This window comes from Salmo salar, chromosome 19 (genome assembly GCF_965601325.2).
Source record: "Salmo salar chromosome 19, fSalSal1, whole genome shotgun sequence".
In the NCBI taxonomy this organism is placed as follows: domain Eukaryota; kingdom Metazoa; phylum Chordata; class Actinopteri; order Salmoniformes; family Salmonidae; genus Salmo; species Salmo salar.
The window spans coordinates 62896624-62921646 of NC_138309.1; the positions used below are offsets into that span (position 1 = coordinate 62896624).

At 40.6% G+C, this 25023-nt stretch overlaps 2 protein-coding genes across 2 annotated transcripts; one reads left to right on the forward strand and one right to left on the reverse strand.

Annotated features, from left to right (window-relative positions):
• Positions 1-2869: 2869 nt before the first annotated feature.
• si:dkey-197c15.6 (CK077 protein) lies at positions 2870-4923 on the forward strand. The gene has a single exon (NM_001140421.1). The coding sequence runs from the start codon at positions 3029-3031 to the stop codon at positions 3791-3793; it is 765 nt and encodes a 254-aa protein (NP_001133893.1). The 5' UTR covers positions 2870-3028; the 3' UTR covers positions 3794-4923.
• On the reverse strand, positions 4577-16951 carry LOC106579174 (protein tyrosine phosphatase receptor type H). Its single transcript, XM_014158809.3, has 18 exons — positions 16643-16951; positions 14497-14554; positions 13822-14079; positions 13229-13492; positions 12388-12687; positions 11789-12046; positions 11254-11496; positions 10827-11093; positions 10396-10489; positions 10257-10307; positions 9992-10073; positions 9656-9746; positions 9133-9209; positions 8538-8672; positions 8208-8330; positions 7818-7978; positions 7442-7577; positions 4577-6954 (listed from the first exon to the last, which is right to left on the reverse strand). The coding sequence occupies exons 1-18, from the start codon at positions 16733-16735 to the stop codon at positions 6805-6807; spliced, it is 2841 nt and encodes a 946-aa protein (XP_014014284.2). The 5' UTR covers positions 16736-16951; the 3' UTR covers positions 4577-6804.
• Between the last annotated feature and the right edge of the window lie 8072 nt (positions 16952-25023).

The window sequence follows — 25023 nt, forward strand, 5'->3', positions numbered from 1 at the left end:
ATTCCTCCTGACAGAGCTGGTGTAACCGAGTCAGGTTTGTAGGCCTCCTTGCTCGCACATCCTTTTTCAGTTCTGCCCACACATTTTCAATGGGATTGAGGTCAGGGCTTTATGATGGACATTCCAATACTGTGACTTTGTTGTCCTTAAGCCATTTTGCCACAACTTTGGAAGTATGCTTGTGGTCATTGTCCATTTGGAAGACCCATTTGCGACCAAGCTTTAACTTCCTGACTGATGTCTTGAGATGTTGCTTCAATATATCCACATAATATTCCTCCCTCATGATGCCATCTATTTTGTGAAGTGCACCAGTCCCTCCTGCAGCAAAGCACCCCCACAACATGATGCTGCCACCCTCGTGCTTCACGGTTGGGATGGTGTTCTTCGGCTTGCAAGCGTCCCCCTTTTTCCTTCAAACATAACGATGGTCATTATGACCAAACATTTCTGTTTTTGTTTCATCAGACCAGAGGACATTTCTCCAAAAAGTACGATCGTTTTCCCCATGTGCAGTTGCAAACCGTAGTCTTGCTTTTTGATGGCGGTTTTGGAGCAGTGGCTTCTTCCTTGCTGAGCGGCCTTTCAGGTTATGTTGATATAGGACTCGTTTTACTGTGGATATAGATACTTTTGTACCTGTTTCCTCCAGCATCTTCACAAGGTCCTTTGCTGTTGTTCTGGGATTGATTTGCACTTTTCGCACCAAAATACGTTCATCTCTAGGAGACAGAACGCGTCTCCTTCCTGAGCGGTATGACGGCTGCATGGTCCCATGGTGTTTATACTTGCGTACTATTGTTTGTACAGATGAACGTGGTACCTTCATGCGTTTGGAAATTTCTCCCAAGGATGAACCAGACTTGTGGAGGTTTACAATTTTTTTCTGAGGTCTTGGCTGATTTCTTTAGTTTTTCCCATGATGTCAAGCAAAGAGGCACTGAGTTTGAAGGTAGGCCTTGAAATACATCCACAGGTTCACCTCCAATTGACTCAAATGATGTCAATTAGTCTATCACAGGGCACTTTCCCCGCCCTGTGAAGTTCATAAGAACTTGTTTCATCTGTAGCCTAATGAAGTGCATGGTTTCCTGAGTCGTAGTGGGAGGACCACACAGTATGTCATTGCGTGACTCCAAGTTTACTTTGATATCATGGTTATTATATCAATATTTGGTAATAAAGGCGTTTCCACCGCCATTTCTCGCATAATACATTTTACCGACACAAAAAGATCCCAACATGTCGAACGAACAAATGGTCTGTCGGAATTTATAAAATTGTACCGAAACTTCCTGTTTCCATCGCAGCTGTCGTGATTTATTTTATACAGTATGACTTTACTCGCATAAAAACTGTGGATGGAAATGTGGTAAGGTACTTAATAGTTACCCATAAATATTTGATATCAACATAATAACAGCTGCACTGGGCCTTTTAACAATGCATTTCTGAGGGTGTCATGCATACCTTAATAAGGTAGGCTACTAGTAAATATTGGAGTACGTAGTTATATTAGGCCATCTAATGAAAATAATGAGCTAATAACATAAAAATTCCGGTATTGGAAGTTTTTGAGACTCATAATGCAGGTGATTTATGTGTCTTTGTAATGAAATGACAGGGGGCCAAATCTGATCCATACCTATAGGTGGCATATATAGACCCCTTTCTGTGTTTGCAAACATTGCCGCATGAGGGCGATCCGCGCAAATTAGTGGCAGAACGAAGGGGAGTTCTTATAGAACGGCAGCAACAAAAAAAAAGTGCATTTTACAACACTTTTGGATTAGAATTACATTTTAAGGCTCGTCTGAATGTCCTGCTTAATATAATATTTGTGTCATCATAGCAAATCAATTATTCTGCAAAGATTACAACCGAATATAATCTTAGGGACTGTTCATGCAAGAATCAAAATATAATTGTAAGCATACGAGAACCCAAAACAGTTATTATTATTTTTAGGAGTAATACAAACGTAAAGGCGCAGATGGCAATGGCTTTCTTACTGCCCCCAATAGTCGGTCAGTGTGCCGTGTACTGAAGAGGGGTCTATATCCACTCAGAAGGGCGAGGCACGCTACATCTCATTCTTACATATTGATGTTGATGTATTGAGAGGGAAATGCCATACTTTCATTTAAATGTGATATTCTGAATTTGGTAATACAATATCTTGTATATAGTGGTGTAAAGCAACTAAGTAAAGTACATATGTATTTTTTACTCCTATTATCCATTTTCCCTGACACCCAAAAATACTCGTTACATTTCGAATGCTCAGGCAGGACATCAATATGGTCCACTTCATGTAACGCGTTGCCATCCCTACTGCTTCTGAACTGGTGGATTCACTAACCATAAATACAGCATTTGTACATTAAATGTTGGAGTGTGATCCTGGCTGTCTGTACATTAAAAACATAAGAAAATCGTGCCATCTGGTCTGCTTGCTATAAGGAATTTGATGTATAGCATTTACTTACTAAATTAGTAATTTTTCCACCACTGTACTTAAGTCCATTTAAAACCAGATACTTTTAAACTTTTACTCAAGTCAAGTAGTATTTTACTTGGTGACTTTTATTTTTACTTGAGTCATTTTCTATTAAGGTATCTTTACTTTTACTCAAGTATGACAATTCAGTACTTTTTCCCCACCACTGATTTTATCAATACATTATTTTGAGAGTCTGCAAAATACATGTCATACTGTACATTTGTAGCAAAGACTTCTCAAGCCCTCCAGCCCATAGATGGCGGTGTACCCATTGGGTGTACCCCTTTAAACTGCTTTACAGACCATGTCCACCAATGAAGAAGATTTACTTCCTTCCTCCGTCACGTTTTTCATTGTTTACAATCGTTCGGTGCAAAGAAACGTTTGTATTTGAAGCTTGACGTGAATGAAATGTGACATGTTTAGGACTTAGATAAGTAGCTAGCCGGAATGTTCTAATTCCATGCCGAGCATCCAACACGGGTTGTTTCTCTGCAAACATTTGCCTGTTAGTCTAGCCTAGACATGGCTTTTGCTCCCGCTGTGTGGTTAGCTGCTCAAGCAGAACTCTACGAAGACGACGAAGAGGCCGAGGCAAACAACTTCCCAGAGCCACAGAAAAACTACTTGGGCGATTACAATGATGATTACTTATTTGAGAGGTTCCGTTTAACTAGACCTTGCATAAATTTCATCACGGATTGCGTCAGGCTCCGGATGAAAGCCACGCTCCAGCAAATGAATGGACCTTCCGTCGATGAAATGGTGATAGTGGCACTGGACTATTACGTAAATGGTATTTTGTCAACCAAAGTCGTAGATATGATTCAAATGGAGCAAATGGAGATTCACGAAGTCATCAACAATGTCTCCAAAGTGTTGTCAGGTATGGTCAGGGAGTTTATCACTTTCCCGGCGAATGGTGAGGAACGAGCAAATGTGGCACACGAGATCAAGAAAATATGCGGGATTCCGACCTCCATGGGCTTGGTGGGATGCATGCATGTCAAGGTGAGACCACCTCAGCACGACAAGGAAGCTTTTCGGAACACAATGGATAACCACACCGTCATGACCCAAGTCATATGCGATTGTGAAGGGAATTTAATGAGTGTTGAAAACTGCTGCGTTGGCAGCACACCAGAGCAAACCATATGGGATATGTCGGATATTGCCCAGCAACTAAAGCATGGAGCACATGGGACGCATTGGATCATTGGTAAGCTAATTCTACACAGGAATATGTTTTATACATTTCTTATGACTAGAAATACTGTGCAGACTCACTAGCCACCCCTGTTATGAAGGGTCTCAAACTCCTGGCCCTGGAGAGCTATTAAGTGTGCAGGCTGTTTCAGCCCAGTACTAACACCCGTTTTAAACAAACAACAAGCTGAAATCAGGTAAGTTGGTGTTGGTCTGGAACAGTTCTGAGTGAGTTAGACCAAAAACAGTGGTCTAACTTTAGGTGGGTCACTCCGTCAGTGTTAAAAAAAAAAGTCTGTTGTGATTCACCAATGTTCATACTTGCCTCTGTTTTTTGTTTTTTTGATCCCACAAAGCCGGGAAAGGCTATGCGTTGAGCAGACACCTCCTGACGACCGTTTCGCCAGCCAAAGATAAGGCGGATCGGCGGTTCAACGCAGCCCACGGCATGATCCACTCGGTCCTCCAGAGGACCATCACCTTGGTGAAGAGGCGCTTCAGGTGCCTGGCCAATCTGGGCCACGTGCAGCAGAACAGTCTGGACAAGAAGGCTGAGATCATCAAGGCCTGCTGCGTCCTGCATAACATCGCCAAGAAGTTTTCGGTGCCTGCGCTCAACGATACCGTGCTAGAGACCATGCATCCGGCCGAGAATCACCAGGTGCCGGTGGTGGAGGTGCCTAGCTACGCCGAGAAATCCAGAGCTGCCATTATCGGCATTTATTTCTCGCATTCCTCTGGGAATGACGGCGTTTCAGACTGAGGACAGTGGACATATTTGTATAAAATGGTTGTTGACATTTGGGTTTAATAGGAGGACGGTTCGGTCCCTTATTATAACACTTTGTGAAAATAGGTGCTGCTGGATTGACAAAAATGATTTTATTTTATCACGCTTTGTGATACATGAAAACCAAATGACAATACTTTGGGTTTATCTATTTACATGTTTTTATACATTTCAATAAATGTCAAGTAAACATCTAATCCTCCATGAATCATTTGAATTGCGATTTAGAAATTGATAGGCTAAAATTGACATTTATTGAAAACACAAGCCGCATTGAGTATTCTAACTAAATTATTTAAAAAAGTACCTAGGTGAATGTGAAGTGTGCTGAATCCTCCTGAACATAGCAGGTGAATGATTACATACAATATATGCTTAAACATTATGTACATGTGAATATTATTTAAATAAAAATCTCAACATACAGAAGAAATGAGCAAGATTAAACTTTTTGTTTTTTAAATCAATCACATTGGGGCAATTTTCACAAGCATGTGGTACATTTTCACAACTCAAAACAGATCATCAAAAAGGCTCATGATTCAAATCTAACATTTTCAATTGACTGATTACAACAAAAAATCCAGTCACTTGTTCACTGTACCAAATCATTCTTTCAATTTGGATACACAATCTACATTGAACAAAAATCTAAACATGTAAAGTGTTGGTCCCACGTTTTATGAGCTGAAAAAAAAAAATCCTACACATTTTCCATACTCACAAAAGTCTTATTTCTCTCAAATGTTGTGCACAAATTTGTTTACATCCCTTTTAGTGAGCGTTTCTCCTTTGCCAAGATAATCCATCCACCTGACAGGTGTGGCATATCAAGAAGCTGATTCAACAGCATGATCATTACACAGGTGCACCTTGTGCTGGGGACAATAAAAGGCTACTTTTAAATGGGCAGTTTTGTCACAACACAATGCCATAGATGTTTCAGGTAATATGCAATTGGCATGCTAACTGCAGGAATGTCCACCAGAGCTGTTACCAGAGAATTTGTTAATTTCTCTACCATTAGCAGCCTCTAACGTTGTTTTACAGAATTTGGCAGTACGTCCAACTGGCCTCACAACAGCAGACCATTTGTAACCACGCCAGCCCAGGACCTCCACATCCGGCTACTTCACTTGATGGATCGTCTGAGGGGGGTGGTTACATGTGGTCTGAGGAGTATTTCTGTCTGTAATTAAGCCCTTTTATGGGGAAAAACTCATTCTGATTGGCTGGGCCTGGCTCCCCAGTGGGTAGGTCTGGCTGCACCCCTGCCCAGTCATTTGAAATCCATAGATTAGGACCTGAGGAATTTGTTTCAATTGACTGATTTCCTTATATGAACTGTAACTCGGTAACATCTTTGGAATTGTTGCATGTTGTATTTATATTTTTGTTCAGTATAAGTATCTGCTTTTCAAAATGTAATATTCACTTTACTTTTGATATGATTTGTCATTTGTTAACAATACAATTAACTCAAACTGTTCAAAACTAATAACTACTGAATCAAAATGATGTATTGCCTAGTTACATTTACATTTTTGTAATTGAGCAGACACTTATCCAGAGTGACTTTAAGGAGCAATTACAGTTAAATGCCATTTTCAAGGGCAGATCGACAGGTTTTTCACCTAGTCGGTTCAGGGATTCGAACCAGTGAACTAGTTAACATGTATAGTTTGATAACTGCTGAACACTACATTTCTATATTTTTATCTCATAAATGTATCAATTTGACATGAATTTATGTTGGAAGGTAAAAACAAATCATACATGGATATGGCTGTAAATACTTCATCATCATCATCTTCCATCAGCCTGTGTGCTTCAATAGGACAAAGTGGAAAGAGTCACTATGTGCTACCATTTGGAATAATACCGTATTATAAACTGGGTGGTTCGAGCCCTGAATGCTGATTGGCTGACAACCATGGTATATCAGACCGTATACTACAAGTATGACAAAACATGTATTTTTACTGCTCTAATTACGTTGGTAACCAGTTTATAACAGCAATAAGGCACCTCGGGGGTTTGTGATATATGGCCAATATACCACTGCTAAGGGCTGTGTCCAGGCACTCCGCGATGCGTCTTGCCTAAGAACAGCACTTAGCCGTGGTATATTGGCCATATAGCACACCTCCTCGAGCATTATTGCTTAAGTAAAGGGCATTACAAGTGTTATCAGTTTAGAATGTTGTACTTAGAGAGTTTTTAAAATATACCATTTACATCTGAAAAATGTGCCAAAGTGATTGAAAGAAAATGAACTCACAGCAGACAATCCATGGCCTTATCTTCAGGCCTTTGGACTGACAGCTTGGAACTCCTTCAGTGCTGTGGCGTTGACGTAGATCAGGTCCGAGTTCTCATAAAGGGCCTCTTGTATCATCTTCTCTTTGGGTTCCAGAGAATCCATGATGCATTGGTGCAGGAAAATATACTGCGACTAAAAGAGTGTAAATGGCAATGATAACCCACAAATGTAGCCTCATAAGTCATGTATTCATTTTTTTTAAAATCAAACCTTTAGTCATTAAACCCAAAGAGAGCAGGGCTGCGGCGCTGTGTGTTACGCCACTGGTTATAACTATAAGTTAAGTATAACAAAGAAATGTAAGATGTGTCAAATAAATGATATACAGCTCAGGCCTCCAGCTATGCATTTGGTTTGCTAACTTGCTAGCTAAGTGGCTAGATGTAAAGATCAAGCTTCTTGGCTACAGCAGAGACATTCAATCCCCTCCTGGATCAAGATCCCTGTTGCCTGAATTGTTTTGTGCACGTTCGGTAATACCGTATACCCGAGTATGGTACAGAAACGGTATGACAATCTAGATATCGCCCAACCCTAATCAATAGATATTGCCTGTGTTTTAGGGTAGTACCTAGCGTTAATGTGGGGATCGTTTCTATCAGGCTAACTCGGGCCTTACCTCTGTCTGAACCATGAGCGGCCGACTCAGCCTCATCTTGTGCACGAAGGCAGCGATGCCCACCGCCTTCTCCCTCTCCAGCTGTTGTAGCATCACGTCCAGAGCAATGATGGTGCCCGTCCTCCCCACCCCAGCACTGAGAGACCGGGAGAGTGATGTCAACATAATGTGCACGTTTACAGATAGAGCACAGAACAATACAGTTCAATGAAGAGACGACCTAAAACTAGGCCTATACCTGACCTGTCACCACCAGTCATTGAAAACTTTGCATTCTTCGAATACCGCAGTAGGGTTGCCACATTGCGCATCCCTATGTAGATTTTTTTTCTCTGTGTAGAGTAATGGCTGGGTGTTGTCAGTGATGTAACATTACCTGCAGTGCACCACAGTGGGTCCGCTGTTCTCTTGGCTCACTATGTGCTGTCGGACCAGCCCTCTGAACTGGATCAGAGCCTCCGTTCCCTCTGGGACTCCGTGGTCGGGCCAGGCCGTGAAGTGGAAGTGTTTCACAGGGCGCTCCTCGGATGTGTCCCTCTGGAAGACAGAATTATTTAAATGCAGAGGCGACATTCACACGGGTAGTAAGCAGAGAATGCACTGAAAACCTTGTCCAGGGTGGTGTTCAGAAGGGAGAGAACATTTTGAAACAGAGTGCTACCGAAAGGAACTACCTGATCTTGTCCAATAAGATCAGAGATGTTCATTTTTTTTGTAGCAGAACGCTTTGCAACTGTGTGCCCTACTGAACAAGCACTATGCTTACACTTTTCACTACAAACTCCCGCAGGGTCCAGTTGGTTTCCCTTTTCTCTGACCTGACTGTTACCAACAGGTGTCCGTACAGGCAAGGGGTGTAGTCCAAAGGCCAGTACTGCTCACATTTAGTCTAGGGAGACACAGACAGAATAGGTCATTGTTTCTATATAAATACAGTACGTAGAATGGAATCCGTCAAATTGCCATGTTCTGAGGGGCTTTTCCCGTTCTAGTGATTCTATTTCTATGACTATCACTGTTTATCTGTGACGTCACCACATTCTCCACATACACAATGCAAAGCAAACACATTAAGGATGACTCCAACAGGACTCACCCTCCCTCCTTCGGTGCAGTTGGTTACCATGACCACACCCTTTACCCTTTGCTCCCAGATCATTCTCCAGAAGTCGTTGACGGTGGTGGGCAGGGGACCCTGTGCAGCGATGTACTGTCTGCTGTTACCGTAGCCCTGAGACAAAAACCACCAGGGTTAAGAAAACACACCTATTCGATTTAGAGTAATTCATGATGACTCAGATGTGTAAACATTTATAGGTGTAAGAAGTTCCTCTAAGGCATCATATGAGTCAGCGATATCGTAACGTGACACTAGAGTATTTTTACATTATGCCATTTTATAACTGACATAAAGGGCTGTGTGGGGATGTATTGAAGAACATATACGGGGCAAATAACTTGTAAGATTGGTGAAAGTTGACCTTTGGTGTTATGCAATGTTTCAAGCCAACCCTTTACCGTAAGTAAGCCTTTTACAGCAGGCTATCAAGGTTGAGAGCAGTATAGTAGATAATTCTAGTACTGACCTAATTACTGCAGTCACAGTAAGAATAGCTGTATAGGATATCTAGGACTAATATGGACATTGCTCTGTATTTGGAAATCTATGACTGATATGCTGTGGTACGCACTGGCATGTAATTGGCATTTATGTAGTCAGAGCTCATGTTGTGGTTTAGAATGGTTAGCTTCACCCGACACCAGTCATCTAGAGAGAGAGAGACAGAGAGAGACAGTGAGAGAGAGACAGAGAGAGCGAGAGAGAGAGAGAGACAGAGAGAGCGAGAGACAGAGAGACAGAGAGAGAGAGAGAGACAGAGACAGAGACAGAGAGAGAGACAGTGAGAGAGAGAGAGAGTGAGACAGAGAGAGAGAGAGAGAGAGAGGATTTAAAATGCTTGATGATTTAACAACTTCACTTTGGGGACTATAACAATTAAAACTATAACCTCAAATTGTATCAAATCTGCAGGTTGGGTGATTAAGCCAAAACTCTGGCTGGAATCTGAGGGATATCTGATCCTCCCTATTATACTTAGTCGATTGGCTGGCACAAAGTTAAACTATTGCAATAAAAAGGGGTGATTTCAATTCAACAACGGTATGTTGTTCATACGATGTGTACTGTAGAAATGGCAGCCAGAGTACACTTACATGGCAGTACATTGGTGAAGCGGTTCTTGTTATTGTTCTCCTCCAGAAGGGCTGCTTTCCGAGTCTGCTCTGTGCCAACAGGGATGAAGTCCTGCATAGAGATATAAAGCATAGATCGTGCATAATGTAAAGAAAAACAAATGGATGTTTACATATTCAGAAGGGTCAGCTAAAGGCTTATGCGCAGACAAACAGATGGATTACAAGACGACAAAATAAAAAATAAATACATTCTAATACGGTAGGGAACGCCACGTTGGACAATCGCCCAACCACTTTGCATTACCAACACCATGATGGAAACAAACAGAGAGAGCACGTTATCCTTATCGCTACCTCATACTCCTCACTGAATCCTCTGTTCGTGTCAGCGCTCATTGTGTGGTAGTGGTCTGAAAACTTCCCCACGGGAATAGCTCTGGGGAAGAAAGAGAAGATAGTAAGTTCTCAGTTGAATATTCCAAAGTCGTTACTGTTATTAACAGCTGTGTGGTCTAATGCATGTCTTGTTGGCCTTGCTGTACATAGTCGCTAAAGGGTTGGAGTTTAAGGCTTAAGACTGACTCTTAAATACTGAAAATGAACTCTATACTGTACATACTTGAATTTATTGCTGGTTAGTTTGGATTCCACAAACAACGACTTGGGCCGTCTATTGGAAAAGGAAAAAGAAAAGCATTGATTATTGAGTCCCAAATGGTTTCCCTATCTAACGTCATTGCGAAGGCGGCAACACCGACCTGAATATTTCTGGCTTCCGACGCCGTATGAAGAAAGCCAGACAAACCAGGAGGCAGAGCAGCAGCACTGCCATGACTGACCCTGCAATGACCCCTATAGGGAAGAAACCTGGGCTTTAGTGTGAGAGCATAGGACTATAAATAGGTTACTTCTAAACATGTCAAAGTAATCTGAGCAACTGAGCAACACAAGCCTACTGACCAACACACATTTAGTATCAAAAGATCATATAAAACAAGATATAAAAGCTCTCCATTTTCAATACAGGAAGCGGATGGGATCCCATGGTTTTCCACCAACAGAAGGCATGGCGGCTATATCACATCACGCTGTGTGTAGACGCTGTTATCGGTGGTAATACAAATATCATTGACCAATCGTTGAACCTTTTAACATGAAATGCTTAAAGATAAATGCTAGGCTCACTCACCTCTTGGGTCTGTATTACAGCTGAAAGAGACAGCCGTACTCATCCGAGGCCCAGAGATCGAGGCCAAAGACACTTGATAGGTCTGGGCAGGTTGAACCCCATCGATGTCCGCCTTCATCAACCAGTCTCCCTCCACCCTCTGAGGGCTTTTCCCAGTCACATTCACCTCCACACTGGTCCATATTCCCGCTGGCATATCCCAGGCCAGAGAGAAAGCGTAGCCGCTGGACAAATAGTCACATCTCGGTCTTATCAGGTCTGGGGGAACTGATTAAAACAAAAGAAGGAAGATGTCACATTAACTCCCTGCTAAAGACACTATCCTACAGGTGTACCATAATACATCAATGCTAGACTACTAATATATTTAGTGGAAAAGTGGACTAAACACAATAGGTCACTTTGACAAAGTAAGAGACTGACTCACCCACGGTCTCATTCTGTTCACACATGAGAAGGTTTTTAGAATCATTTTTAAACCAAAGAGTCACTGTGTAATTTGCGCCAGGGTAAAGCTGGGTGAATGACAGTGTGTGATTAGTAACAGGGGAGACGGGATTTCCAGTCTGACTGCCATTATTGGCTTCTCCATAGGAGACTATCTCGGACTGGAGCACAGTCTGAATGGATGAGCTGGTGACCTCCCATTGTAAAGCAGGACAATATATTTCTGCAGGGAAAAGCAAGGGACTTCGGTTAATAGCTTTCACATTTAAGGATTCAATTATGTTTTTATGTGTCAAATGACTGTGTTATTCAGGCAATACTTTTGCTGAGTTTAGACTCGATCCTTCTCCATAGTATATAAAACTCTAGACCATCCGGACTGTCCAAATAAAGTGGGACCAACTTGAAGAGCGAACTTTCACTGTAGCCACATAAAACAACTGATTGGACGATTTTAGGGTAAGAACTGTGAGATGATTCTAATTGGGAATCAAGGTTAAAAAAAGCAAATTTACTTGTTACTGTGAAGTCGCTTTCTCCACTGCTCTTGATGCCTTCAAACACAGTGAAGAGGGTGAAGGCATATCTTTTCCCAGGATCGAGTGCTGAAACTGTCACTTTTTCTTCTGAATTATTAATGTCTTCATTTTCCTTATCGTCGAAATGCAGCAGATAACTAGAGACTCCATTCACCGGCTTTTTCCACTCCAGAGTTACACTGGTCTCATATCGGTGTTTCTCTGTTACAGTGACAGCCTCAACATTAAAGGGAGCTAATACAGAGAGAGAAACAGAGAGAAGAAACATAACCAATCAACACGGTCAATGCACCGCTTCAAAAAATGACTACTGTACATGTCTGATCTTCAAATAATCCCAATAACTATTCAGCATCAGAAGATTCCAGAGTTATAAAACATGAATCCAAATCTAAAACGTAAAAATGTAATTTCATAACAATATTTCTGAGAAGACAAACCATATATATATTTTTTTTATGGCTATAGATATATCAGTATTTAATGTATCTCACACAAGAGTGATCCATGAAAATACTGAAAGACAATCTAGTATCCCCCCACCCTCCCAATTTCTAAAAAATAAATAAACTCACCAGTGACTGCAGAAAATTGACTTCCAACAGTACTCCTGACATCTTCAAACACAGAGAAGAGAGTGAAGTCATATTTTATCCCAGCAGTGAGAGGTGACACTATGTGTGTCACTGTTCCACTTTCATCAGTGGCAAGTGGAACAGTGGTGTTCAGTAGTCCTAGGGGTGCAAGTGGAACATTAGTCCTAGGGGTGTTCAGAAGCTCATAAGTGATCCCTGTGCCGCTCACTTTGCTCCACTGCAAAGTTATACTGGTCTCACTTTGCCCTGTCACATTGACACCACCTACACTGAGGGGACCTAAGATAGAAAGAGCAAGATAACAATGACAATTAATGCATTCACAATGTATACTTACAATGTATTCACAATGTATTTACAGTGCACTCACAAAGTATATTTACAATGCATTCACAATGTGTTTACAATGCATTCACAATGTATTTACAATGCACTCACAATGCATATTTACAATGCATTCACAATGTATTTACAATGCACTCACAATGCATATTTACAATGCATTCACAATGTATTTACAATGCACTCACAATGCATATTTACAATGCATTCACAATGTGTTTACAATGCACTCACAATGCATATTTACAATGCATTCACAATGTGTTTACAATGCGTTCACAACTCATGTCACTCACTTTGTAGATTTTAGAAAGTGTAGATGTAATATTATCTAAGACATCACAAGCAAGATATTATATGCCATTTAGCAGACACTTTTATCCGAAGCGACTTACAGTCATGAGTGCATGCATTGACATAATATGGAGGCATTTAAGGATGCAAGAAATGACACAGAATCCATTCTCAAGAGACTCACGGGTGATTGCGGAGAAATTGTATCCCCTGCTTGGTACGACTTTGAACACAGTGAAGAGAAAGAAGTTGTATTTTGTCCCAGCATTGAGAGGTGAGACTGTGTACGTCACTGGTTCATCTACATCAGATACAGGGATGGTAGTATTAGTACCATTGCTGAACCACAGCTCATAAGTGATCCCGTTCCCATTCACTTTGTTCCACTGCAGAGTCACATTAGTCTCATCTTGCGCTGTCACATTGACATGAGCTACGTCGATGGGAGCTGGAGAAAAAAAAGTAGAGAGGCAAATCAAATATGACAGAAGAATGCGTATACTTTATCACGGAACTGCAGCCAATAACGGCCAACGCCATTCTCCGGTTTGTTCCACTGCAGAGTTATGCTGGTATAATTTTGCCCTGTCACGTTGACATGATCTACATTGACAGGAGCTGAGACACAATTTTTTTTTTTTTAAAAGGTCAGTTGTATTTCCTTAAACCAGTATGCAAATGATTTCACTGTACAGGTACAGTATACTGTATATTTTCATATATTAACAGCTTAAAGACCTATATTAATAGCTTAAAATGTATCCGATGTCCACCTACCAGTATCAGCTGTAAAGTTATATCCACTGCTCCTGTAATCCCCTTCTACAGTGAAGAGAGTGAAGTTGTATTCTGTCCCAGCAGTGAGAGAGGAGACTGTCTGTGTCTCTAGTACATCTGTCTTTGCAGTGGTGTTTATCAATGATGTCCCATTTTGGAACTTCAGTTCATAAGTGTACTTGGTACCCGTTCTCCACTGCAGAGTTACACTGGTCTCATTTTGCCCTATCACTTTGACATTTTCTACATTCGCGGGAGCTGAGACACAAAACAGAAAAATGCAGTCAGTAAAATGTTTTGCGATATCATTGTTCTCCAAAAAAAGGACTTAGTCACATCTGCTATGACTTGGGCCCTGTGTTTTGTTTTGATCATGTCACATGACCTGGATTTCAATCTTTCTTTTCAGCCTTTTCCATAAATGAGACCCCCCCCCCCAAAAGAATTCAAGCAATGTCTGAGGATGGTGCTGGAGCATCTGACGTATAGTGAAAAGGGGACCGTTTGATGGAAAAAGCTTTAAATATAGTTTAAAATCCAATTCATGTTACATGACTAACCAAAACACAGGGCCCTAGTTATGACATGGAATATAACTCAAATATCATGTACATGAAGTTAAAGCATAACTCAATCACCCGTCAAATGATGCAGGGTATGAGACTGAACACTTACGTGAGTTAGTGGTGGGTGGGATTGTAGGTGTAACAGTTGGTGGCACAGATGATTGACACTGAAAGCAGAATCACAGCTATGTTAGAAGAACATACAGAAATATGGGACAGTGGAGGCAACACACACACACACACATAGCTCCAGTAGAACTATATTTAGTAGGTGGGTTATAACAGCTGTAAAATGAACTACACATCTGACTGATTCTCCAAAGTGTGCTCTCACACTCCTTCTGCTCCCCCTTCCTGCTTTTACATTTCATACAGCTGTTATCATTTCTGCTTTTTCTCTTCTCCATTACCCGAAGGTTGTAAATCAAGCCATGTGAATTATCTGAAATGACCCTCCCTCCCTTCTCGAAATCCCAAACTGTAAGCATACATGTTGCTATACTTCACCAATAGCGACCAATAGATATTTGGCCAAATGATTCTCTTGTGGTTTTCAGCTTTGTGTAACAAGCATAGTCACGCAATATTAGCTTGTATGTGTTTGTTTTCACCTTGTATGAGTCTCTCCTACTACTTATAGTACTTGTATAAAGCGGTGTAGTAGGCGATGTTGATTAGTGTCTTACTAGTACTACAGTATCATGGGGAACCAAAGAACAACTGTACAGTATTTGTACAATATATGCAGGACAGAGGAGTCTATCGCTTACAACATCAGTTCTCCGGAAATGATTGTGTATTTCCCCAAATTGTGACATAAACCTCAGAGGTCCAACAATAACTCACGGTATCTAAGGGGATCTTATTCAGCCTTAATTACATGCGACTGTGTTATAATTCAATTGACCATTCAAATAGGCCTATTCCTAATTCCAATGTAAACTTACAAAACCAGTTATGGCTAACTATCAGTAGCTAACAATGTTTAATGCCGTCACTGTATGTCCAATAAATCACTGTGTGTGTTGATTTCATGAGAATAACTCAAAATATACATTTTTTATCATTTATTTCCCTGTGCCTCCTTTTGCCGTTGAAATGCTCAGTCTGATTGTGCAAGCGTGTTGATACAAATGTAAATATATTTACATACACAGCCCTGATTGGCGGATAGGATCATCTAGACTCTAGACTAGAGCCTACCTCGCGTACCCCTTCAAATTAGGAGGATACATATGCAAATATAGGATGACTGGTCATTGGTCAGAATAATTCGATCAGATTGTGATGTCATGCTGTGGTCCAAAAACTCCATCCCACCGGAACAGGTAGAAATTCCAGGCATTTTTTAAATGTATTTTTAAAGCTTTCACAGAGTGTTATTTCGACCTCATAGTGTGTAAATACCATAATAAAAAGAAAAATCACATTTTTGACTGCGCTGCCCCTTTAAAGTGTTAGGAACATTGAAGAAAGTGTATGATGGTTGCATTTCATAAGGGTTGCATTTTATCTCCCCCAATAAATCGATCTCATTTTGACTATAGTAAATGTCAAAATTCCAGCTGATGTCTGACAGCAGCTAGAATTATAGAGTATATCAGTTTCCAATCATCTGGTTGGGGGAGTATCTGCCTTTTGATAAGAAAATAATTTCAGAGCGAACTCTACAGCAAGATGCATTAAAGGTATGTCTACTTAGGCTGTGTTTCACAAGCAGCCCAATTCTGACATTTTGCCCAATTATTGATCTGATCTGATTGGTCAAAAGACTAATTAGTGGCAAAAGATCAGAATTGGGCTGCCTGTGTAGAAGCAAATTCGTATTGAATTACTTTGTATAACAAATATATTTTGTTTGCTGCTTTTAACAAAGTCAGTCATAAATTGTTACTGTACAATATCTATATTTAACAGTACACCTGTTAGAGTCAATTCCATTTTAATTCAGTCACTTCAGGGAAAAAAATTGAATTCCATCTCAATAACTGTTTATTTTTAACTTCTTGAATTGGAATTTCAAGAAAATAGACCCAAAACCTGCATAACGCAGCAATTCATGTGCACTGTACTGATTCAAGTGTTGTTGCCTTTTCATTTAAGCTTTAATTGATATAGGCATATTTTCTGCTCATAACAAATTTATTTTAAGCAGACAAAGTAAAAAAAAAAAACTATCAAACCACTAGCATACGTCAAAACACAGAGCCCCGGACTACTCAAGTGACACAAGAAGCAAAGTGAAAATAACTCACCCATACTCCTGCCACACAGAGGCACATTATAACGTGAGATAATCCCATCGCTAGTGGCGAAGACCAAACCATGCCAAGGCACAGTACAAACATAGAAAATGCACTAACACCAATGACTATTTTCTATTGAAATTATTATCAACTAAAAGCAACAGTATGTTGGCCCTCCTATGTTATCTTCGTGCCCTGATTAGCCTACACCGATCCTTTATTTGCGTAATTCCACCAGTGTTGACTTTTAATTTTCTCACACGTCCTCCTCTCGGTCACCTCTGATCTCATATCATGGCTGTCTGCAACTCGTTTTATTGTTACTTCTCTTTTTTCTGCTTGAAACAACCACACACAGAGAGAGACCTTTGCTCCGCCTGTTACTTCCTTATTATCTCATCACCTCCTGTCAAGTCTTGGAGAGTATCTCTATCACGTAAATGTATTAGGTTTATGCAAATGGGACATATGTTCACTTTTTATCAGTTGGGCGATTGAATGCTGTCGATGAAAAACTAATTGGGAAAAGGTGTTGGCGTGTTTTTGACTGTGTCTCTGTGTGTATGTGGGGCGTGTAAGGAAATTAAGCAACAGAAATATGTAGCACTAGGTGTTGAATATCAAATCAAATCAAATTGTATTTGTCACATGCGCCAAATGTGTGTTGACCTTAAGGTTAAATGCTTACTTACAAGCCCCTAACCAGCAATGCAGTTTTAAGAAAAATAAGTGTTAAGTAAAAAATAGATAAGTAAAAAATGGAAATAACATATCATTAAAGAGCTTCAGTAAAATAACAGTAGCGAGGCTATATACAGGGGGTACCGGTACAGAGTTAATGTATATGATCTAAGTCGTGTAGCTGTTTCTGTTATCATAGCTGTGGTTGTGTGGCTTTGTTGGACTTGCTGCTTGAGTGTCAGGAACAGAATCGGTATTTATGGTTTTACAGAGAATGGGAAAATCTCAGTACTTTGACCTTGTGGTTTTCAAGCAACAGAACAATAAGGAAATGGGCCCAGAAACCACTGATAACACATTTGTATAGTAGCGACACGCTAACAGGCCAAATAAAATATGACTTTGTAATACTTCAATAAAACATTAGCAAAATTAAAGAATACTTTGACACACATTGAGGAATTAGAGAGAGAGCATGAGGTAACACAGCAGTGAAGTGGAACCTAAAAGTTCAGGTTTGAAAGGGCTCATTCACCTCAATGGTGGCACAATTTGGATGTGTTTTACATTGAACTCAGCAAATAAATGATTATTTCCCAAAAGTCACACATCTGTATGACATGTACTATACACCCTTTAGAAAAACATGGAAAAGCATGGCAGCATGCAGTATTTGATGAATGACTTGTTTTTTCCAGAGGCCTTTTCAAAAATGATATTGTAAATGACCTGGGTGACATCGTGCAACATCACGATAACTGCTGTTTTCTCTCTATTTACTACAACTATTGAGATGAGGAATCGGTGTAGGTGCGAGCAGGGTGGGGGATTTTCTAGTCTTTATTTGAAAGCCCCTATTGACACCATGAGTCTATTATCCTGCTCTCAAGTACCAGATCAGGTTATCCCGGTTTTCTGTGCAGACATCAACACTTTCCGAGGCAGCATATTCTCTCTGCCTGCCCACATATGCAAATAGAAACAGGCTCACTCTCATCTGTAGAGTCCCAAATCAGGTGATTAAAAAGTATGGGACTGTGTGACAGTATGCCTAACCAGAGATCTGTATACACTGAGTATACAACACATTAGGAACAACTTCCTAATATTGAGTTGCACCCCCTTTTGCTCTCAGAACAGACTCAATTGGTCGGGCATGGACTCTACAAGGTGTCGAATGCGTTCCGCAGGGAGGCTGGTCCATGTTGACACCAATGCTTCCCACAGTTGTGTCTGGATGTTGGCTGGATGTCCTTTGGGCGGTGGACCATTCTTGATACTGTTGAGCGTGAAAAAATCCAGCAGAGTTGCAGTTCTTGACACAAACCGGTGCGCCTGGCACCTACTACCATACCCCGTTCAGAGGCACTTAAATCTTTTGTCTTGCCCATTGACCCTCTGAATGGCACACATACGCAATCCATGTCTCAAATGTCTCAAGGCTTAAAAATCCTTCTCTAACCTGTCTCCTTCCCTTCATCTACACTGTGTGAAGTGGATTTAACAAGTGACATCAATAAGGGATCATAGCTTTCACCCGGATACACCTGGTCAGTCTATGTCATGGAAAGAGCAGGCGTTCTTAATGTTTTGTATACTCAGTGTATAATGATGAGATGCTAATGTCTCCGCCCTGACAATAGGAGTAGTTGTCCCAAAGGCGGGATGGCAGGCGAGAAGCTTAGGTCCAAAATAAGCCCATAGAAAGAAATTGGGCTTTTTTTGGACAGATTTTGGTGAGAGTGAAACTTTTTGCTTAACCTCTTACTCTCTGGCTAATAGTGAACAATGGCAACTTGGCAACAGAGAGACCACTATTGTGCAACATACTGTACGCAGAAGGGAATGCAACTGTTATGTAGATCCATCTCCATAATGACTCTTAAATTCAGTTCCCCCCCATTGGAACATATTGGAAATGAGAGACAACTAAGTGGCTAAGGAAGTATTGAGAAGAGCCCAGGCAATATGGATCTTGAATAGATCTCACAGTTCTCAAAGACATCATGACGTCATGGCATGCATCCATTCAACTTTGGAGAAACATTGCCGTTTAAAAGAACCACTCACTTTTGAGTTTATTCTCTTCATTGCTAGCTACAGTATCATCTTCATATAGAATGTTGGACGCCTAAGTTATGATGAAAAGGGAAAGTATTGTGGATGAGGATGGAAGGCTAGAAGGCCTACTGTTGCACTTCTCACTTTTAAGTCAGCAGCACTAGGCTTCAGTGACCCCCCCCCCCCCCCCACACACACACACACACACACACACACACACACACACACACACACACACACACACACACACACACACACACACACATACACACACACACACACACACACACACACACACACACACACACACACACACACACACACACACACACACACACACACACACACACACACACACACTGCAAAGAGGAAGGTGGTGTAGTATTCAAAGCAAATGCAACTGATAGAGGAGCATGTTTTAATTCACTGAGATATAATAGAGATTTCTCCCGACCCCTCCTGTCTCAGCCTCCAGTATTTATGCTGCAGTAGTTTATGTGTCGGGGGGCTAGGGTCAGTCTGTTATATCTGGAGTATTTCTCCTGTCTTATCCGGTGTCCTGTGTGAATTTAAGTATGCTCTCTCTAATTCTCTCTTTCTCTCTTTCTTTCTTTCTTTCTTTCTTTCTTTCTTTCTTTCTTTCTTTCTTTCTTTCTCTCTCTCGGAGGACCTGAGCCCTAGGACCATGCCTCAGGACTACCTGGCATGATGACTCCTTGCTGTCCCCAGTCCACCTGGCCGTGCTGCTGCTCCAGTTTCAACTGTTCTGCCTGTGGCTATGGAACCCTGACCTGTTCACCGGACATGCAACCTGTCCCAGACCTGCTGTTTTCAACTCTCCAGAGACAGCAGGAGTGGTAGAGATACTCTGAATGATCGGCTATGAAAAGCCAACAGACATTTACTCCTGAGGTGCTGACCTGTTGCACCCTCGACAACCACTGTGATTATTATTATTTGACCCTGCTGATCATCTATGAACATTTGAACATCTTAGCCATGTTCTGTTATAATCTCCACCCGGCACAGCCAGAAGAGGACTGGCCACCCCTCATAGCCTGGTTCCTCTCTAGGTTTCTTCCTAGGTTCTAGTCTTTCTAGGGAGTTTTTCCTAGCCACCGTGCTTCTACACCTGTATTGCTTGCTGTTTAGGGTTTTAGGCTGTGTTTCTGTACAGCGCTTTGAGATATCAGCTGATGTAAGAAGGGCTTTATAAATGCATTTGATTTGATTTGGATATAATGACGAGCTGCCTATGTCTTCACCCTAACAATGGGATTCGTTGTCCACAGAGAGCAACGGCAGGCTGTCAAGCTCCCGCCTATTTTTCTCTTTGGATTGGTGAATACAGCTAGTCATTATTAGTATTTTTTGTCTCATTTTTATTTGTTTTGGAGTGGGGGGTAGATCAGCTTCATTATTGCAGATAGATTGTAGGTTCTATTAATTTAGTTGTTTTCATAATATACCTGTTTCCCCCTACCCTACCATCCCTACCCTGATTGGAGTAAACTAACGGACAACAATAATTCTACTGCTACTCTCAACTATTTCACTCACATCTATGGTACCTGTAGTTAAATAATTATACATACAGTATATTCTCAATTTCCTCTTTCTTCAAGTGCTGGATTTTCACCTACAGCGCCAATCCACATTAATTCTGATCTTTGCTCCAACCTTCCAATGACCAGATTAACCCATCTTTCCCAGTATAATGCCATTTTGCTCTTTCCTTTGCAATACATCTCTCCATTTTACTGTGATGTCTTGAGGGTCCTGAACTTCCCTATTTGTAACATTTCTGCTGAAATTGCCCTTAAAATAAATTCTTTACCCAAGAGTATAATGATATTTCCAATTGACTGATCATGGTTTTTCAGATCCCCTAACAATACAGTTTGCAGGTCCATCTGAACCCTCAAATTATGACATAACCATTCCTGGACCTGACTCCAAAAGAGCCACCGATGGACAGTACCAGAAAAATCAGTGGAGCCAGCTGAGGGGAGGACGGCTCATAATAATGGCTGGAACGGAGCAAATGGATTGGAAACAATGTGTTTGTTGTTTTTAATAGCATTCCACATATTCCGCTCCAGCCATTACCATGAGCCTGTCCTCCCCAACTAAAGTGTCAGCAACCTCCTGTGCAGAAAATATGTTCTATTGATTATGTTTCCTTGTGGCAGAGTCTGCAGAAGGCTGACTGTTCAATGCCCCATACATTGAGCTATCTTTTCGTAGCAAATATTTTATATAATAGCTTAAATTGAATCTTATTGTTTTGATACTTTTTGAATATTCAATGAAAGGGGTTGACATCAACCGCCTAGTATTCAATGAGAGAGACACTACGCTACAAGGCTCTTGTCATGAATATGCATAGCCATCTCGAGACAACTCTGCAATTACGTTTTTTTTTCTCACAGTTACTGGGATGTCACGTGTCCTACTTATATCAGTACACTCCTAAGCATTGCGAAACTTATATTAGGTCAAATAAACCTCCCGTAGCAAATAAGCCATAAAAAAAATGTTTGACAAAATTCGACACTCTCTCATTGACCTCCATACAGAAACTAAGCTACTCGCTTGGTGAGTTGGAGAAGACATATTTTTGGCCCAGTTATCCCTTTCGCTTCGCTCTCAGAAACTGAAACAGACCATTTGTTTTTCCTTTGTGTTTACAGCAACACATTCAGAAGTGATATGAATGAAAACGTATTGGGGGGACCAAAAGCATAGGGACAACTTCACTTATATGTGTATTAAAGTAGTAAAAAGTTAAGTATTTGGTCCGATATTCATAGCACTCAATGACTACATCAAGCTTGTGACTTGCATTTGCAGTTTTTTTTTATTGTGTTTCAGATTATTTTGTGCCCAATAGAAATGAATGGTGAATAATGTATTGTGTCATTTTGGAGTCACATGTTTCTAAACACTTCTACATTAATGGGGATGCTATCATGGATGCTATCATGGATGCTATCATGCTATAATGGATGCTATCGTGGATGCTATCATGGATGCTATCATGCTATCATGGATGCTATCATGGATTCTATCGTGGATGCTATTATGGATGCTATCATGGATGCTATCGTGGATGCTATCATGGATGCTATCATGATCCTGAATTAATCGTGAATAATGATGAGTGAGAAAGTTAGACGCACAAGTATCATAATCCCAAAACATGGGAGGTTAGCATTTTTTGAGAGGGTGGGGGGGTATGATATCTTTGCGTCTGTAACTTTTTTATTTTATCAAAACGGCAGTCAAGCATCGATCATCATGTCACCAGAATAAGACCCTCGATATTATGTGGAAAGGAGCATCAAGAACACCTTGCACTTTCACCACCCTGTGAAGTTCATTATAACGTATTTCATCTGTAGCCTAATAAACTGCATGCTTTCCCGAGTCGTAGTGGGAGGACCACACACCATATCATCGCATGACTCCACGTTTACTTCGATATGATGGTTATTATAAAGCGGTTTCCACCGCCATTTCTCGCATAATTGGTTTTACCGACACAAAAAGATCCCACCATGTCGAACGAACAAATTATTTGTTGGCATTTTAAAATTGTAAATTATACCGGAAACTTCCTGTTTCCATCACAGCTGTTGTGATTTGTTTTTTATACAGTATGACTTTACTCGCATAAAAACTGGGATGGAAACGTGGTTATTGTCGCGTTTCGGTGCCAACTGTACGCGCCGACTTCTGTCTGCAGTCGGCCACTTTCAGTTTACCACTAAAACGTGCCCAATATCTTCAGGTGTGAGTGATAAAAAAAATATATATATATATATATATATATATCGGCCCCAGCGATAACTATTTTAATAATTCAAAGGATGTTTTGTGCACAAAGGTGATGACTATTACTAGGAATTTTCTAATCTGATTTCTCTATGTGGCCGTGTATGGAAATTGTCTTTCTGGGCTGGATGTCAGTTAAACTGAAGTTTAACCAGTGGAGGCTGGTGGGAGGATCTTTAGAAGGATGGGCTCATTGTAATGACTGGAATGGATTTGGAATTAATGGAACGGAGTCAAACATGTGGTTTTCATATGTTTGATACAGTTCCATTTGTTCAATTCCAGCCATTACAATGAGCCTGTCCTCCTATGGCTCCTCCCACCAGCATCAACTGGTTAAACTTCAGTACCCTGTCGGAGCAGAGCAGTATGGCCGGAATCCTGGCCCCTTGGTTACATCCAATGACATATACAAACCCTGGATTGCATATTATATGTATTGGCCATTGAGAGGCTTTGAAGCCACCGGTCAGCCATATTGGCACTTCCTAATAGGAGCAGTCCGCCAATAAATAAATGGAATTCTACAGTATTTCAATTAAGCGTTTCAAAGACAAAATTACATGTATTTAAGTATTTATTTTGTTGTAGTAGGGACAGTAACATTAGTACTCTCTAAAAAAATACTTTGAAGGTAAATGTTTCTCACATAATATCATTTAAAAGTATGCATTAAGGTGTCTGTAATATAATATACTTACGTAGACATTAATACATGCATTTCTATAGCATCCAAAATATATTTAAGAATTTAGTGTTGCGTGGTGGCTTCAATACAGCGCCCCCCGTCAGTCATCAAGGGTTTATCCACGTCACTTGTTTTATCACGTAATCGACAAGATTAAAAAAACTCACGAGTTGGAGCCTCACCAGTTAATCGACAAGTCTTCCGGTGTTCGGATTTTGCCTTCAGAATAAAAGTCTCGGTAAAACGCTCTGTGTATGATAAACTAATACATATTTTTTGCAGCTTTGCATTAGGCATAACGTTACAATTTAGTAAAAATAAATAAATACAATTAACACTACATGGAGGAAAAATCTAAACTAAAGAGAAGGTGGAGCACATTGAGAAATGGTTGGAGCTTCAGTAAACAAATGTCAATTACATACTGTTATACAATATATATTTTTTTATACATAATTATTTTATTTGCACAATTCTTGTTTATTTACTGGTACTATTGTTCAATAAATGCAATTTTGAAACGTTCAATTTAGGAAAAGTCTTTATTTTTGTTGTATTGCACAAACAAATTGCACTGTACAGGAAAAACAATCAATTGTGTGTCCATAAAACTAGGGTCTAGTCTACTCACTAGAGTCCCTAGAATACAAAACAGGTGAGTTCAAACAAAAAGCTAGGTCATAGCAAGTATTGCTGGACTTTTACTGTAGTCAAATAGGTTGCACCTTGACACTATTCGGTACAAATATAGCACTGTAGAGTGAAAACCTTACTACCTGTCTTGGCTAAAGTGGGGTGGGAAATACTCAGTAGGGTCTCTACTAACCAAATATGATTAGTTTTTGAGGGGGACTGTTCCTAGGCCGTCACTGAAAATAAGAATTTGTTCTTAACTGACTTGCCTAGTTAAATAAAGGTAAAATAAAAAAATAAAAAGACAAAGGAGCTGATCGTGGACTACAGGAAAAGGCGGGCCAAACAGGCCCCCATTAACATTAATGGGGCTGTAGTGGAGTAGGTTGAGAGTTCCTTGGTGTCCACATCACCAACAAACTATCATGGTCCAAACACACCAAGACAGTCGTGAAGAGGGCAAGACAAAACATTTTCCCCCTCAGGAGAC